Here is an 18,802-nt window from a genome sequence, read left to right as displayed (position 1 = left end):
TGAGTAGAGCTTCAGGTGAGTCTTAGGGATCAGGTAGGTTTGGGAAATACTGGCGTGGTAGTTAAGATCAGGGCTTTGGAATCAGATGGATCTGGGTTCTAGTCACATTTCATTTAATAGCTAGCTGTGTGCTTTGGGGCACATAAATCATCTCTTTAAGTTTTAGTTTCCTCTAATAACAGTTCTTATCTCATAGAATTATCGAGAGAATTAAAAGAACTAACATAGATAAAGAGCATGGCCCATAATAAATATGCAACAAGCATTATCTGTTGTAATTATGTTCTATTTAACAATCAGACAAATATTTGAGCATTTATGGCCAATGATGAAATTTGGCAGTGAAGAAATTTACCAATTTGGGGTGCCTTGGTTAAGCAGGCTCAGGTCAGGATCTCACAGTTTAGTGAGCTCTAGCTCCACGTAAAGCTCTTCTCTGACAGTGTGGAGCCTGCTTGGCATTCTCTGTCTCCCTCTCTCTGTCCCTCCCTTGCAAGCTCTGTCTCTCTCAAAATGAAATAAAAAAAAAAAAGAAATTTACCATTAGTAGTGGGGTGGAGATGAGATTTTACAGTAAAGGCAATAAGTTGTTTAATCAAGGGGTGTCTGGCTGGCTCAGTTGGTAGAGCATGGGACTCTTTAAGACCTCTAGGTGCGAAGTTCAGACCCAGATTAGATGTAGAGTTAAAAAAAAAAAGTTATATCATCAAGTAAGAAGAGCCATCCTTTTGAAGAAAATAAATTATAGGGGCAGACTGTGCTAGAATTGGTTTGTAGGGTGAGTGAGAGGAATACAGTAGTGTGGGAACTGGAAGCAATAAAGCCCCAGAGGCAGGAAATGATAAAGGCTCACAAAACAGTGAACAGTCCCATTGGTCTCTTTCATAGGGCAAACCTGGAGTAGTGTCAGGAGATAAGGACAGAAAGATGGGTTTTTGAGAGAGGATTTAAGGAGCTTGGCTTTTTTTTCCCACTGAAAATCTTGAACAGGAATATGATAGTAAGAATGTAGTGTACTTTAATCGCCTAAAAAATGTACTTTAGATTAACTTGGTAATAGTGTGAGGGTAAGAACTGATTTAGGGGGGAAAACTAGGAGTTAGCTTTAATAGTAATAGTGATTCAGTAGTAATTAAGGATTAATAACAATGGGAATCTACATCGTAAAACGAAATGCAAATACTTAAAGTACATCTGCAAGATGCTGTGTGTAATTCCACAGTCCAGGTAAATACAGAAGAAAAAAGTCCATATGAAAGATTTTTCATGTGGTCCATATTGAAGTGGCCCGTATTTACTTATTTATTCATTTTTAAGGCGGATCCTTTTTTTCGGTAGCTCTCAACTCGGAGAACCAAGAGGAGGGGGAAGTAGCACCCGAGGTCCCACGAGAGAGGGGCGGGGAGCAGGCCCCGCAGCCCGAGGGGGCGTGTGCAGGGGCGGGGACGCGGACGGAGGTGCGCGGCAGCTCCGGGGTATCGCGAGAGTTGGGCGGGCCGAGCAATCGCAGCAGTCAATTCCCCCACCCTCCCGGGAGGAGCCGCCGGCCCTGGGCTCTCCAAATTCTGAGCTCTCATCATGGCGGCGGCGGCCGCGGCGGCCGTCGGGGGGCCGCAGCCGCCCCAACCCGAGCTGCCCGCGCCCGGGCTGGCCCTGGACAAGGCGGCCACCGCGGCGCACCTGAAGGCGGCCCTTAGTCGGCCGGACAACAGGGCAGGTGCTGAGGAGCTACAAGCGCTGCTGGAGCGAGTCCTGAGCGCCGAGCGGCCGCTGGCCGCGGCTGCGGACGGCGAGGAGGCGGCGGCAGCCGGCGGCGGGGGCGGTCCGGGGGCGGCAGAGGAGGAGGCCCTGGAGTGGTGTAAGTGCCTTCTGGCGGGCGGCGGAGGCTACGACGAGTTCTGCGCAGCAGTGCGGGCCTACGACCCCGCGGCGCTCTGCGGCCTGGTCTGGACAGCCAACTTCGTGGCCTACCGCTGCCGGACGTGCGGCATCTCCCCCTGCATGTCGCTGTGCGCCGAGTGCTTCCACCAGGGCGACCACACCGGACACGACTTCAACATGTTTCGCAGCCAGGCTGGGGGTGCCTGTGACTGCGGGGACAGCAACGTGATGCGGGAGAGTGGGTGAGTGGAGCCCCCCTCCGGGGCGGGGGGCACGCCGGCGGCCCAAGCCGGGTCTGGGGAGGCCTGGGGCGTGCGGAAGGCTGGGAGCCGACCCTGAGCTGTCACTGGAAGGGGGTGGGGGAGGGTGCAGCCACACGGGGATGGAGGTGAGTGAGCTGTCAGCGGCGGAAAGGGAATGGGGAGCGGGGAGAGCAGAGCGCGTGTTTACGGAACGAGGCTTTCAATTTTCGGGGAAGCCAGGGCGAGTGTGTGGTAGCGACAGAAGAGCCAGTGCGTGGGGCAGGAGGGGAAGGAGGAAAGGGGAATCTGGGGAATCTGGTGTCAAGCTGTCAGTTGTGTACTTATCGGGAAAGGCTTCAAAGCTGCCTGATTCTTGGGAAAAAACTGATGATGTGATTTGGATTGGCTGGGCGGGGGATGGTATTAGGGACGGAATTGGGTCGCAGGATTGTAAGAGTCGGGGAGGTGGTCTTGCAGCCAGCTGCAGGGGAGAACGGCTTGGGGAGAAGGACTTCTGAACTGTCAGTGTGTCTGTCAGTATCGGGGAAGGAGCTCTAGCGCTTGTGAGGTTGAGGGAGGAGGGAAGGGGAGGGGCCTGCATGAAAAGTGACTGTTGAGCTGTCAGTGGAGTATTTGGTGTGCTGGAATGACATCTAGAATTGGGCTACTGAACAGTCGGTTACAGAATATCCTACACACCAGAAGAACAAACAAAACACTGAGCGAATTAGGAATCGAGTGTTAGGTCTTCTCCAGTTAAAAGGGCACTTTATTCACTCGCTAATATGCGAACCTCTATCTAAAGAGGGACAGTCAACAAATGTTTTTTAGATAGCAGCAATGTACCAGGGTGTTGGGACTTAGGACAAAAGGCATTTCAGAGATTGCAGTGAGCTAACGAGTTGGTACGTGTATACTGTCTTGGTTTTGGGACACGATATCAATGTCTGGGGAAGTCCTGGGAAAAGAAGAAACCTGATGCAAGAGAGGACATTTTGTATGGGCGGTAGTTGAAAAGATGTTAGCAAACCCAGTTATTCAAGTTTAAAAATTTTCAGGTTTTATAATTGATGATAGAGCATAATCCCTTTAGAAATGGTCACTGTTTTCTCCTTTGGAGTATTTGTAGGTTACTGTTACTATAGAACCTTTGTATCTATCAGGTGCAAGCAAGGCACCTAGGATATCGAAGATGAACAAGACATTGACTTACCTCTTAAGCCGCTTAAGTAGAGTAGAAAATGATAAATTCTTTAAATAATCTGGAAGTTAGAGAAGGCTTCTGTGCAGAGGCAGTACTTCAGGAAGGAGGTATTTTGACCTTGCTACTGCAACTACTAACAACAACAACGGCAGTAGTAATCGCAGCCAACATCTGAGAACTAAAAAATGAAATATTAAAAAAAAATATTTAAATATTTAACTATTTAAAAATTAAATACTTAATATATGAATAGCTAAAATGTTCATATAGCTAAAAAAACAAAAGAAAAAAATAAAAAGATGCACGGTTTGAAGTTTCCCTCCTATCTTCCCACCATTATTACTTTTCTTAGTGCTTAAAAACGAACAAGGATGAATATGTATTTTGATGTTTCAGTTTCTTTTATGTAAAAGGTAACATATTATATACACTGTTCTATACATCTTGCATTTTTCACTTATCCAAGAGGTCTTTCCATGTCAGTAAATCAGTACTCTACTTTAAGAGTGTTGTTAACACTTTCCTGGTTGGCTCAGTCGGTTAAGTGTCTGACATGGGCTCTGGTCATGATCTCATGGTTCGTGAGTTCAAGCCCTGCATCTGGCTCTGTGCTGACAGCTTGGAGCCTGCTTTGGTCCTCTCTCTCTCTCTTTCTCTCTTTCTGCCCCTCCCCTGCGTGCACTTTGTCTCTCTCTATCAAAAACGAATAAAGGTTAAAAAAAAGGAAAAAAAAAGAGTGTAATTAACACTTTGGATTTTTATCCATCTGTTTGGTAAACAGTGGTCAAAGATTAACTGCTTTACATTATGTAACTCTTTTAATCTCCAACAGTTCTGAGATTGTTACTGTCATTATTCTCCTGATACAGAAGAGGAGGGTGGGGCACAGAGTTTTAAAAACTTGTTTAGGATTATACAGGTAGTAAGCTAGGTATCCTGGCTCCAGAGAGTCACAACTCAACATTTCTCTCTACTGTCTCTACAAATAGCATTCCTATTGGTACTTCTGTTCTATACTGTGTTTTGTCTTTTTTTCTTTCTTTTTTTTTAATATGCCGTTCCTATTTGAGCTTTTGTTTATTTTTCTTTTTAAAAATGAAAAAAAATTTAAAAGGGATTTTAAAACAGGAATTGGAACAATCCTTTACTGATATTCGGACTTTTTTTTAAAATTAAAAAAAATTTTTTTAATGTTTTTATTTATTTTTGAGACAGAAAGACAGAGCATGAGCTGGGGAGGGGCAGAGACAGAGGGTGACACAGAATCTGAAGCAGGCTCCAGCCTCTGAGCTGTCAGCACAGAGCCCGACACGGGGCTCGAGCTCATGGACCATGATAGACCTGATGGTCTGATGATAGACCTGATGGACCTGAGCTGAAGTCTGAGACTTAACCGACTGAGCAACCCAGGTGCCCCTATTTAGACATTTTTTACTTGTTAGACTAGGTTAGCATTTGGGATGCCCCTAAACAAGGTGAAAGTAGGAAATAATATTGATTCTGTCTTGAAGTTTGGAACACGGTAGTAATTGTCGAGTTGATCTGATTGAGTTGCAAGTCTGACCTGTAATTGTGATGCTTCAGTGCTGGGGCCGAAAGATCTCTGAGTTTCTTTGAAGGTACTCATACAGGTTTTTGGGCATTTGACTGTGTCAGATAGTCCACATCCTAATCTTACAACATTTGCCTTTCTTTGCTGACATCTGGTAGATTCTTATTTTTTTTCCTAGTCAGGCAGTGCTCTTATGAGTTGATACATAGTACTAAATAATTACTGTTGCCTATCTGAAAGGCAGAGCTGTTGCTGTATGTGCTAGCAGCTGCCATGTCCAATTTCAAGGTATTGCAAGGTAAACAATAAAAGTATTGTGGCCATGTAAATATTCTGAGATTTTTACAGCTCTGGGTTAGAAAGAATAATTCCAGGCTACACAGAATTAATCTACTGCCTGGAGAGACAGAGGTGATGTTAGCCAACAGTGCAGGTTAAAAGGCTGCCTCTGGAACCTTTTCAGAACTGGAAATCATCAACAAATTATAGCAGTTTTTCTGGTGGGCAAAGCTGGACTATCGTGGCATGGACAGAATATATTTAACTTTTCTCAGTTTTCTCAGTTTTGATATTTCTTAAAACCCTGTTTGGTTGCTAAAAATTAAAGACGTGTTGTTTTGGAGTTGTAACTGCCATAGAAATTTATAAATCCCATTGTTCAATAAATTTTTAAGCAAGTATTCTATTTTTCTCTGTATCTGTTTTCTTAGTAAAAGAGAGAAAAACCTGCTGTGCCTTAATCCTTTCCCCAAATGTCTGTTTTGGGTAAGATTTTGTATGATTGGAGATGGGGAAGAAGCTTGGATCCATCACAACCTATATTACTATTTAATTTTCAGATTTATAATTATAGAAATATGGGGAGAAGATTTAAGTTATTTTTGATTACTGTTATAGATATAATGTAATATTAACAGGTATACGAACCAAAGGAAGAAAACAACTGAGAATTCATTTGTGGGATGAAATCACAAAGGCTATGGAATATGGAAGCTAGATATTAATAACTATATTATAACAGTGTAATTTTGCCATTAATGAATAAATGCATCATTGTCACAAATGGTCGAAGGATGGATAAATTTTAAAAAAGTAATGAAAAATCTAAAATCATATCTGATTGGTTTGGGGTTCTGATGATGCTAAGCAGAAGTTGGAATTTTAAACAATTAGTTCTCAAATTTTGATGAGATGATGACCATTTTTATGTTCTATCCTGTATTTATAGATTTTTTTGTTTTTTGCCTCCTTGCTTGTTCTTCTTACACATGTTAAGCTCCTTAAAAACAGGAATCTCATCTTGCAGTTAATCAGAGGCCAGCATAATCTCATGCACTTACTAGATGCTTAGTAAATTGTATAAAATAAATTGAATTCAATTGGATAAAATAGTGCTTGTTGTATCTGAAAATTTACCCTAAGATTACATTGGTTTAGGTATTCAGGAGGTGGCACTGATTATTAAATTCATAGCATTTTTTTTTCCAGAGTGATTTAGGTTTAATTTCCTTCTTTTTTAATTTCAAAAGTAATACATATTGGTTAGAACATAAAAGTAAGTGGATAAAGTAAAAAGTAAGGGTTCCTCTTTCCTCCATCCCATTCCTCAGTGAGAGATTTCCCTTATTTTCTTTTGAGCTTAGCTATACATTTAAAAGGTATTAGTTGTAATTTACTCTGCAATTGTAGATGTTTTGTTATGAGAAATTTTTAGGTTATTTGGTCTGTGGCAGTGCCAGAAATGGAAGCAGTGAATGTCTGGTTGAATTGTGTCATACTCTGCTGTACCAGGCTTTTTTCCCTTTACCATATTTATTGCACACGGTCTCGTATTAGTGCACATAGAACCATTTTATTTTATTTTTTTTTATAGTTAAATTATAGTTCATTGCATTTTTAATTTTTTTTCCTGTTAATTTATGCTGTCATTTCCCTACTGGTAGACATTTAAATTGTTTTCAGTTTTAGAGTATTATAAACATTGTTGCAGTCAGTATGCTTATATACACTTACTTGTATATATGTGTGTGCACATGGGTGAGGATAAATTCCTAGAAGTGATATCTTGCTTAAAGGAAGTGTATATTTTAAGCTTTGATAGACCTTCCAAAGACATGGATTTACACTCCCACTGACAATGTATGAAAGAGCATGTTTCCCTATGTCTTGGCCAGTGTATATGGTGTTATCTGTATTTCAATCTTTGTTAAGTGAGAAGTGTATCTTGTTTAATTAATTATTCCTCCCTCCATTGCTCTTTCCTTCCAAACTGGAGTACTTTGAGGCAAATCTCAGTTATCTTATAATTTAATTTATGAATATGTGAATATGTATCTCCGTAAAGAGATAATAAAAATAAACTCATAAGAATAAAACATAACCCAAATGTCCATTGACAGATGAATGGGTCAACAAAAACGTAGTTTATACATAAGATGGAATGTTGGGGTGCCTAGGTGGCTCAGTTGGTTTAAGCATCTAACTCTTGATTTTGACTCAGGTCATGATCTTATGGTTCCTGGGATCCAGCCCCAAGCTGTCAGTGTGGAGCCTGCTTGGGATTCTGTAGCCCCCTCTCTCTCTGCCCCTCCCCTGCTTACGTGTATGCATGCTCTTTCTCTCAGATAATAAATAAATTTAAAAAAAAAGATGGAATGTTACTCAACCTTTAAAAGGAATGAAGTTCAGACACATGCTAGGAATGAAGTTCAGACACATGGATTGTGGTGATGGCTGCACAACAATGTGAATGTACTTAATACTACTGAACTGTACATTAAAAAAGTTAAATTGGTAAATTTTATGTATATTTTATCACAATTAAAAGAACAACCACAATACCATTACCACACCTAAAATATTCACAGATATTTTTAAAGTCTTCAAATATCCAGTGAATGTTCTGATTTTCCCAGTTTCATGAATGATTTCTTAGAGTTGCTTTAGAATTAGGATCCAAACAAGGCCCTCATATTGTGTTTGGTTGTTGTATCTCTTAGGACTCTTCTATGTTATAGCCCCCTTAAATCCATCCCCCCCCCCTTTTTTTTGTTCTCTGCAGTTGAAGAAACCTTCATTCTGAGTATTACTGATTGCATCTCTATGATGTGATGTTTAACTTGTTCCTCTGCCCATTATTTTCTGTAAACCAGTGGTTGGGATCTAGAGTCTTGATCAAATTTTAGGTTATGTTTTTTTTGTTGTTGTTTTGTTTTGGCAAGGAAACTTGCCTGTTTCCTTGTACTTCCTGATTCATTGTATCAGGAGCTACAGATCGTTTCCTTGTCTCTCCTTTAGTTAATGTTAGGATTAACTCGTGGCATAGATTTGTCAGTGTGATCCATTTGTTATAAAGTTACCTATCTTATTTATTTATTTTTTTTAATGTTTATTTTTGAGAGAGACAGAGACAGAATGTGAGTGGGTTGGGGCAGAGAGAGAGGGAGACACAGAATCTGAAGCAGGCTCCAGGCTCTGAGCTGTCAGCACCGAGCCCAATGCAGGGCTTGAACTCACGAGTTGCGAGATCATGACCTGAGCCGAAGTCGGACGCTCAACCGACTGAGCCACCCAGGCGCTCCATAAAGTTACCTGTCTTGTTAAAGATTGTAGTAACTACAGATTATTATTGTCCAGACCCATATTTTCATTAGGGTTTGCAAAATGGCTATATTCTAATTGTAGTATTCCTTTCATACTCTAGTGAGAGCTTTTTCTAGACTACTTTTAAAATTTCAAGGATCACCTACACTCACATTTGGCCTCTGCCTGCACTGCCAACCTTATCATCTCCATTGCAGTGGGATCCTCATTTGTTTAACTTACTGTATGTACATTCCTGTCCTTGAACTTTTATGTTAAACCTTCTCCTGCAAAGTCCAGAGGCACGTTTTACTTTCACTGTCCAGCTCATCTGTAGGGGCAACACTTCTATAACATAAGTACAGGGTGAAACCATATTGTAGGATTTGATTTTCTGAATTGTAACAGTTTTTTTCATTTCTAAGTTATATCTCTCCAAATAACCAACTTTCAATATTTGATGATAAAGGCCTCTTTTGTTTATACCTCACACATATTTAGAGTTTTAGTAATTTGGTTAATCATATCATATTTTGTGTTTATTGATTTTGTGGGAGAGTGTTAGAGCTGATCTCCTAAATTATTTATGTATGTATCCATGCATTTACATGGATTACTTTGTGAAATTTTCTTCCTTATGAATCTGGAATTTTCTCTACAGCGATATCCATCTAATTCAGGTCACAAATTCAAACAAGGGAACAACGACACTCCTCATGATCCAAGAGCTTGGAGGAAGAAGAGTTGAAGAATTTTTTTTATCTTTTCTGTGTTCAGTGTACTTTTTTTTATTGCTAATTTACTAGAAATAGTATAGACAGATTCTTAGTGTAGAAGATTCTACTTGAGCTGGAAGTGTAATCTCTAGTCATCTTCATTGTAGTAAAGTTTAACTACAACACAGCAATTTGGAAGACTTATTAGATTGTAATTATTTTTTCTAATCATTTTAATGTTACATAAAAATCATAAAAACTGTTTTCAACTATGAAACATTTTTAATACACAGAAAGGTACAAAAATAATATAAAAATAACTTTGTACTCACTACTGGGATTAATAGATGTTAACCTTTTGCCCTATTTGCTATAGAGCTTTTTCTGGTCAAAGAACTAAAGGTCATCCTCTTCTCCCTTCCTTCCTCTTTCCCTCCTCAGGAGTTACCATTATCCTGAAATTCCCATGTCATATCCATGCATGCTTTGTACTTCTACTACATCTAAGCAATATATGATTGTTTTACTGTTAAAATTTTGCATAAATTTTATATTATGTGAATCTTTTTGCAGCTTGCCTTTTTCACTTACCAAGTTACTAATATGGATTAGTTCATTCATTTCTAACCACCATTAAGCATTCTGTGGTATGACTGAATCATGGTTTGCTGATTATTTTGCTACCAGACCATTAGATGCTTTACATTTTTGCATTGTTTCCACAGGGCTGCAGTGAACATTTTTGCATGTGTCTCTTTGTGTAGATATACTAGAATATTTTTAGGATAGATTCCTGGGAGAGGAATTGCTAGGTCATAGAGTGTGTTGTTCTTCGTGTGTGTGTGTGTGTGTGTGTGTGTGTGTGTATGTATGTGTATCTATACATATATATGTACATATATGTGTATGTGTATATGTATGTATACTTGTATATATACATATATATGTACACAAAATGTGTGTGTGTGTTGGATAGAAACATTTAAAAATTTTTTAATTTAAAATTTTATTTTAAGTTTTAAATTTTAATTTTTAATTTTTAAAACTTTCCTGACTACTGGTAAAGTTGAACATTTTTTCATGCTTTTAGGCTATTTGAATTCTTCCTTTGTGAATTGCTGGTTCATATTCTTTGCCTGTTTTTTATTTTTTATTTATTTTTTTGTTTTATCTTACTGAGTTTTAAGACTACTATATATATATATTCTAGATCCTGATCCTTGGTTATGTGGATTCCTGATTTCATCTTTCAATCTGTGGCTTGTCTTTTCCTCTTGTAATACACAATAGTGTTATAAAAAAAAGCTTTAAATTAAAAGTGTAACTTTCCTTCTATAGTTGGTATTATTTGTTTCTTTTTTAAATTTTTATTTTGAGAGAGAGAGTGGATATGCGCAGAGGAGGGACAGTGGAAAGGGGCAGAGAGAAAGGGAGAGAGAGAGAATCCCACGCAGGCTCCAAGAGCCCGATGCGGGGCTTGATCTTATGGTTGTGAAAATCATGACCTGAGCCAAAATAAAGAGTTGGATGCTCAACCAGCTAAGCCATCCAGGCATCCTTTATTTGTGTCTTTTAAAAGCAGTCCTCTCTATCTTTGTTTAGAAAAATGCTTATATGTTTTGTTTTAAAAGATTTAAGGTTTTGCATTTCATATTTACATCTTTATTTCCTCCATCAATCTATAGCACTACCTCTCATATATCCATTTCCTACATGTGTCCTAAGCTTTCTGTTGTATGGGTATGTCTCTGGCAACAGTATCATACTGCTTTAATTATGGTGACATTAGAATAGTTATTGATATGGCGGGATTTCCCTTATTATTACTCTTAAAAAGAAACTTGGCTATTCTTGGTCCCTAACTCTTTCATTTTAATTTCAGGGTAACGTCAAATTCTGTGGAAAATTTCTGTCTGATATTGATTGGAATCATATTAAATTTGAGGACATTTTAAAAGGAGACATGTACAAGGATATTCATTATAATACTGTTTTAAATTGGGAAAAATTGGAAACAAGGAGATTAGTAAACTATGGTTTAATCATGCAGTAGAATACTTTACACTAGAATACATATATTGTTGTCTTTATAGTATTTAGTCTGCCTATCCATGAGAGTAATTGTTTTTTCTTCCAGTAAAGTAATTTTGTCCATAAGTTGTCTATCTTTTGTTAGATTTGTTCCTCATTACCTTATTTTTGTTTCTACTATAAGTAGTATCCTTTTAAAAATTATTTTTTCCAATTTCTCATTTTTTGCTTTTTTGGTAATATTTTATATTATAAACATTTTCAAATGCTATTGAGTTTTTTTATTGAGCAACCTTCAACCTTCTCAAAATTTTTTTTCCCTAATAGTCAGTCTGTAGATTTTATTAATGAGTGCTTGCTTTATATCAGGAATTTACATATATCTCATTTAACATTTTCAGCAAGTCCTAGGGATTGATATTAGCATCTACATAAGAAAGTACTATCTCAGAGAAGCAACTTGAGCAAAGTTACACAGCTCTTATTCACATTTGTTTCTGTCCATATCCAAAGCCTGTGTTCTAAGCTCCTTCCTGGCACCTCTGTTGTTACTGTGTAGTAGTGAATGTTAAAGAAAACTTTACAAAGAATTTGATCTGGTGGGAGATTGGGAGGTGAAGGATGACATTGTGGATAGAAGGAACAGAATACATAAAGCTTCACAGGCATGAAAGAATATAAGGCAATCAAGTGCTAGAGTAGTTCTTACCTTCTTTCTTGAATAATGTTAAAACAAATTTTTTTTTTAAGTTTATTTATTTTGAGAGAGAGAGAGAGACAGATAGAGTGAGAGCAGGAGGAGGGGGAGCGAGAGGGGAGACACAGAATCTGAAGCAGGCTCCAGGCTCTGAGTTTTCAGTGCAGAGCACAATGCAGGGCTCAGCCCACAAGCTGTGAGATCATGACCTGAGCCCAAGTAGGAAGCTTACCTGACTGAGCACCCTCAGGCACCTCTCTCTTAATAATATTTAAACTGAGTAGAGAATTTTAGTTGACATTTGTTTTCCCTTGCACTTTGAAGATACTATTCTGTTGTCCTCTGGTTTCTATTGTTGAGAAGTATTTCAGTGTAATTGTTTCTTTGCAAGTAATCTGCTTTATTTATTGGTTGCTTTTAAGATTTACTTTTTGGTGATCTGTAGTTTCACTATGATGTGTCTAGGTGGGACTCTATTTGTTGGGTTGGTTCTAGATGAAGATTTTTGTCTCATAGCTTCTGGAAATTCTCAACCATTGTCCCTTTGAATTTCAAGTCTCTCCCATTGTTTCATTTCTGTTTTGGGATTGCTATAGTATATGTGTTGAATCTTCTCATTCTGTGTTCTAAATCCTAGAGCTTACTCATTTTCTACTCATTTATCTTATTTTGGGCTGAATTGGGGGTGATTTCCTAGATCTATCTTCTAGATAATTTCTTCACCTCTATCTCATCTGCTGTCTAGCTTGACTATTACATTTTTTTTTTTTAATAAATGTAATTTTCAGCTCTAGGAAAATCTGCTTTTGACTTGGCCTTCTTAAAAAAAAAGTCATTTTTTTTTTTAAGTTTATTTTGAGAGAGAGAGAGAGAGAGCGCGCACGTGTGTGAGTGTGCACATGTGTGCACGAGAGCAGGGGAGGCGCAGAGAAAGAGGGAGAGAGAATCCCAAGCAGGCTCCATGCTGACAGCGTGGGGCTTGAACTCATGAACTGTCTGAGATGATGACCTGAGCTGAAATCAAGAGTCAGATGCTTAACCGACTGAGCTGCCCAGGTGCCCCCCAAAGTCTTATTCTTTAGTTAGGGTTTCAATTCCTTCTATGCTTGTAGTAATTTTAAAAACATTTGTGTGTGTGTGTGTGTGTTTTCAGAATTTTTTGTTCTATTTTTCAAATTTTTTGGAAAACAAACCTGCCGTGTATTGTGCCTACTGACTGTTGATGGATGGTTTCTTTCTGTTTTTGAAATTTTGGAATGTAATCTCTTCTTTATTGTTTGTATTTAAGTCCAGTGGTAGAGTGAAGTAGGAATGCTTTTGCTGTGGGAATACCTTGTGGTTTGGGTTTGTTTGTTGTTTGTTCTGCCAGCTGTCATAGATATCACAGATATCCCAATGCCAATTAAAAAAATTAATATTTGGCTTGGGGAGTTCCAATACAACATGAGTAATGTAAATTTGAACCCCAAACTAGCATGCAGCCTAGATTTGGGGTTTTGACTTCTTAAGGGAATTTTAACCCTTATTCGTTGCTCAGGTTGAGATACCCTGCCCGTAGGCAATTTTATTTGGAGAAGTAGGGACAGTTTAATGGAAGATATTCTTGAAAGAATCTCTGGAAATCTCACCCTGTAATTGAAGAATTTCCTAGAATACTGGTTTGGAAGAGTATGTTATAGTTCTGATTTATTAACTGTGATATTTTCATCATCATAGAACTCCAGTTAGCTTCTCAGTCATCTATAGAAAACTCCCATTTTTGACAGGGTATCTTTGAAATTGGTAACTTTTAGTTTAGAATTTGTGAGAACATTTCTACCTGTAAGGCCATGTTTGGGTTGTACCTCCAACATTTGTTATCTTTTTGTCTTTGGGTAAATCACTTAATTTTCCTTGGCTATAGTTTTTCTCACATGTACAATGGGAATGATGTTTGACATGCCTACTTCAATTTATTTATTTTCAAGATTTTTAAAAAAATTAAATGGGATACCACACACATATAGAGAATGGTATTATTCCCATTTTATGTGATTAATTGCCCAGGACTGTGAAACATTTTGGCATGTCGTATTAATATTCTATTTATACTGATGGTCTTGTGGACAGAGCTGTAAGAAGCAAAGCCTTTTTTTTGGAGCATTGCATTGGAATGCTTGAATAAGGCAATTGCATATGATTTTAGGGCATTTTGTGGTATTTGCTTTGTTGGAGGCATAATTACACATTGTACACATTTAAAGTCCACCGTTTAAGTTGCCAAATATGTATACCCCTGTAAAACTATCACCATAATCAAAATAGTAAACATAGCAATGATTCCCAAAAGAGTCCTTGTGCCTTTTTTAATTTTATTTTATTTTTTATTTTTTAAAATATACATCCATATTTTTTAAAATATACATCCAAATTAGTTAGCATATAGTGAAACAACGATTTCAGGAGTAGATTCCTTAATGTCCCTTACCCATTTAGCCCAACCCCGCCTCCTACATCCCCTCCCATAACCCTCAGTTTGTTCTCCATATTTATGAGTCTCTTCTGTTTTGTCCCCCTCCCTGTTCTTATATTATTTTTGTTTCCCTTCCCTTATGTTCATCTGTTTTGTCTCTTAAAGTCCTCATATGAGTGAAGTTCCTGGTGCCTTTTTTAATCCCTGCCTCCAGCTTTTTCCTGTGCCCTGTCCCCCAGCAACCACCTATCTATATTCTGTTGCTATGGATTTATTTATTTATGGATTTATTTTCTAGAATTTTGTATAAATGGAATTATATAATATGTATACATAGTTTTTGATCTGTTGTCTTTCAACATAATTATTTTGAGATTCATTCATGTTGTGTAGTTCATTTCTTTATTGATAAGTAGCATTCCACTGTATGGATATACCGCAGTTTATTTGTTCATCTGCCAATGAACATTTGAGTCATTTCTAGTGTTGGGCTATTACATATAAAGCTGCTATCGACATTTGTATTCAGGTTTTTATATGGATATTAACAAGTCTTTGTAGGGATACTTCATATCTGTTGGGTAAATACCTAAGTATGTTTTGAGTGGATCATATTGTAGATTTATGTTTAATTTTTTAAAAATTAAAAAGTTTTTTTTAAATTTTTTTTTTTTTTTCAACATTTTTTTTTTTTTTTTTTTTTAATTTTTATTTTTGGGACAGAGAGAGACAGAGCATGAACGGGGGAGGGGCAGAGAGAGAGGGAGACACAGAATTGGAAACAGGCTCCAGGCTCCGAGCCATCAGCCCAGAGCCTGACGCAGGGCTCGAACTCACGGAGCGTGAGATCGTGACCTGGCTGAAGTCGGACGCTTAACCGACTGCGCCACCCAGGCGCCCCTAAAAAGTTTTTTAGTATGGTTTTGTATATATTATAAAAGTTTACATTTCAATTATTTTTCAGTGTATGATTCAGTACATTAATCGCATAATGTTTAACTTTTATTTACTTATTAAAAAAATTTCTTTTAATGTTTACTTATTTTAGAGAGAAACAGAGTGCCAGCCAGGGAGGGTCAGAGAGAGATGGAGACACAGAATCCCAAGCAGGCTCCCAAGCTGACTGAGCCACCCAGGCACCCCTAACTTTTAAAGAAACTTCCAAAATGTTTTCCCATTGAATGTTCCAGTCTATATCAGCAATGTGTGAGAATTCCAGTTCCTCTGAATTCTTGCTAATACTTGCTGTTGGTCATTCTTTTTAAATTTTTTTTTTTTTCAACGTTTTTTTTTATTTTTTTTTATTTTTTGGACAGAGAGAGACAGAACATGAACGGGGGAGGGGCAGAGAGAGAGGGAGACACAGAATCGGAAACAGGCTCCAGGCTCCAGGCTCCGAGCCATCAGCCCAGAGCCTGACGCGGGGCTCGAACTCACGGACCGCGAGATCGTGACCTGGCTGAAGTCGGACGCTTAACCGACTGCGCCACCCAGGCGCCCCGGTCATTCTTTTTAATTTCAGCTCTTCAAATAGCTATGTAGTGGTGTCTTCTTGTAGTATTAATTTGCATTTTCTTAATGGCTAATGAATTTTTAAAGTATCTTTTCATGTTCTTTTTTGCCATTGATATATTTTGTTTGGTATTGGCTCAAATATTTTGCCTATTTTTTTCTTACTGGTTTATTTTTTTCCTTTGTTTCTAATTATTAACTTTTTTTTTTCCATTTTATTTTATTTAATGAATTTATTTTTTAAAGTAGGCTCCAACACGAGGCTTGAACTCCCAGCCTTGCGATCAAGAGTTGCATGCTCCACTGACTGAGCCACCCAGGTGCCCCTCTAATTATTAACTTTTGATATAGTTCCTTATTTATTGTGGATACAAGTAATTTTTCAGGTATATGATTTGCAAATATTTTTTTCTGGTTTATGGCTTATCTACTTACAGTATCTTTTGAAGACCAGAGGTTTTTAATTTTGGTGAAGTCCAACTTATCAATGTGTTGGCCTCTTTTGGATCCTATCTTTGATGTTAGATCAAGAAGTATTTACCTAACTCGGCATCAAGATTTTCTTCTAGAAGTTTTATAGGTTTAGGTCTATGATCAATTTTGAGTTAATTTTTATATATGGTATGAGGTATGGCTCAAAGTCCATTTTGTTGCATATGGGTATCCAGTTGTTGAAAATACTGTCCTTTCTTCATTGAATAGCTTTGGCACCTTTGTCAAAAAAAGAGTTGTCCATATATGTGTGGATGTTTCTGGACTTTCTGTTTGTTTTTGTTTTTTTTTTAATTTTTTACAGTTTTTATTTATTTATTTTGAGAGAGAGAGAGAGCACAAGCTGCGGAGGAGCAGAGAGAGAGGGAGAGAGAGATTTAGAAGCAGGCACTGTGCACTGTCAGCATGGAGCCCAAAGTGGGGCTTTATCTCATAAACTGTGAGATCATGACCTGAGCTGAAATCAAGATCTGCGCTTAACTGACTGAGCCACTCAGGCATCCCTGGACTTTCTATTTTTATGCCAGAGCCAAACTCTCTGGATTACCGTAGTAAGATTGTAGTAAAAACAGATAGTATCAACTTTCCAACTTTAGTATTTTTAATTTCAAAGTTACTGTGGGTAACTTTGCATTTCCATATGAATTTTGGATTAAACCTATCAGTTTCTACAAGAAAGAAAGCCTGCTTAGATTTTGACTGGGATTGTGTTGTATCTGCAGATCAGTTTGGGAAGAACTGACATCCTAACATTACTAAGTCTTCCAACTTACAGTAAATCTATTCATTTTTTAAGGTCTTCTTTAATTTCTTTCAGCAATGTTTTGTAGCTTTCAGTGAACACATCTTGTACATTTTTTAAATTTTTTTTTTTTTCAACGTTTTTTATTTATTTTTGGGACAGAGAGAGACAGAGCATGAACGGGGGAGGGGCAGAGAGAGAGGGAGACACAGAATCGGAAACAGGTTCCAGGCTCCGAGCCATCAGCCCAGAGCCTGACGCGGGGCTCGAACTCACGGACCGCGAGATCGTGACCTGGCTGAAGTCGGACGCTTAACCGACTGCGCCACCCAGGCGCCCCAAATGACTAAGTGTTTCATATTTTTATACTATTATAAGTGGTAGTTGAAAATATTTCAATTTCTGATTGTTGCTAGTAAATAGAAATCCAAGTAAATTTTGTATATTGATCGTGAACCTTGCTAAACGTATTTATTCTAGTAGCTTTTTGTAGACTCCATTAGGTTTTCTATGTAGGTGAGTATGCTGAGTCTGAATATAGTTTTACATCCTTTCAAATCTTAGTGCTGTTTATTCATTTTCCTGATTACGTGGAACAGAACCTCTATTACACTATTGAGCAGAAGTGATAGATATGGACATCCTTATCTTGTTCCTGATGTTAGGGAAAAGTAAATCTTTTATCATTAAATATGATGTTAGCTATAAGATTTTGTAGATGTCTTTTCTCAGATTGAGGAATTTCTCTTCTGTTCCTGGTTTGCTGAGAAAAAATTTTTTTAAAAAATCATGAATGGGTTGTTGGATTTTGTCAAGTGATTTTTTGCTTCAAATGAGATAATTGTATTGTTTTTCTTTTTAATTGTAGATATGGTGAATTACATGGAATAATTTTTGAATATTGAACCAGTCTTGCATTCCTAGAATAAACTGTATTTGGTCATGATGCATGTCTTTTTTTACATATTGCTAGATTCCAATTGCTAGTATTTTGATGTGAGGATTTTTGTTTCTGTGTTCAAGAGGAATATTGGACTTCTTTTGTCATATGTTTGTTTTCTTCTTTGGTAATATCTTTGTCTGATTTTGGTATCAAGGTAACGCTACTTATGTAAGATGAAGGAAGGTTTTCTTCTTCTATGTATATATTTTTAAGGGTTTATGAAGAATATAACTATTTCTCCCTCAAATGTTTGGTGGAGTTGGACAGTGAAACAATAATAAGTTTAGAGTATTTACTGTTGGAAGCTTTTTTAAGTAAAAATTTAATTTCTTTTTTATTAAGTTTATTTATTTTGGAGAGAGAGAGTGCAAGCTGGAGAAGAGCAGAGAGAGGGAGATGGAGGATCTGAAGTGGACTCTGCTGCCAGTGACAAGCCCCACATGGGGCTCAAACTCATGAACCATGAGATCATGACCTGAGCTGAAGTCGGATGCCTGACCGACAGAGCCACCCAGGCGCCCCAGTTTCTTTAATGATGTAGTACTTATTCAGGTTACTTTTTTTTTTTTCTTATGTACAGTTTGGCAGTTTTAATCTTTCAAAGAATTTGTCCATTTCATCTAAATAGAATTTTCTGAGCAAACAAAAATTTTCATTTGTGTTGCCCTTTTCATGAAATCAGCTTTTGGTTTTATTGATTTCTCTGTCTCTTTTTTCCCCCCCATCTGTTCTTTATTTCACTGATATGTGCTCGTT

General features: G+C 37.8%; 1 protein-coding gene across 9 annotated transcripts in view; it reads left to right on the top strand.

Moving 5' to 3' along the window:
- The first annotated feature begins 1,515 nt into the window (after window positions 1-1,515).
- UBR3 (ubiquitin protein ligase E3 component n-recognin 3) overlaps window positions 1,516-18,802 on the top strand; it is a 239,015-nt gene continuing 221,728 nt past the window's right edge. For 4 of the 9 annotated variants that reach the window (XR_009257324.1, XR_009257322.1, XM_058714526.1 and 1 more), the window contains exon 1: window positions 1,516-2,123. Coding sequence is in view for 7 of the 9 variants with exons in the window: in XM_058714526.1 (XP_058570509.1) it covers window positions 1,579-2,123 (545 nt within the window). In the remaining 2 variants the exon portion in view is untranslated. The remainder of the gene's footprint in view (window positions 2,124-18,802) is intronic. The other 5 variants (XM_058714506.1, XM_058714495.1, XM_058714486.1 and 2 more) reach the window with 3 other exon arrangements.

This window comes from Neofelis nebulosa, chromosome 2 (genome assembly GCF_028018385.1).
Source record: "Neofelis nebulosa isolate mNeoNeb1 chromosome 2, mNeoNeb1.pri, whole genome shotgun sequence".
NCBI classification, from domain to species: Eukaryota; Metazoa; Chordata; class Mammalia; order Carnivora; family Felidae; genus Neofelis; species Neofelis nebulosa.
This window is presented reverse-complemented; position numbering and strand designations above follow the sequence as displayed.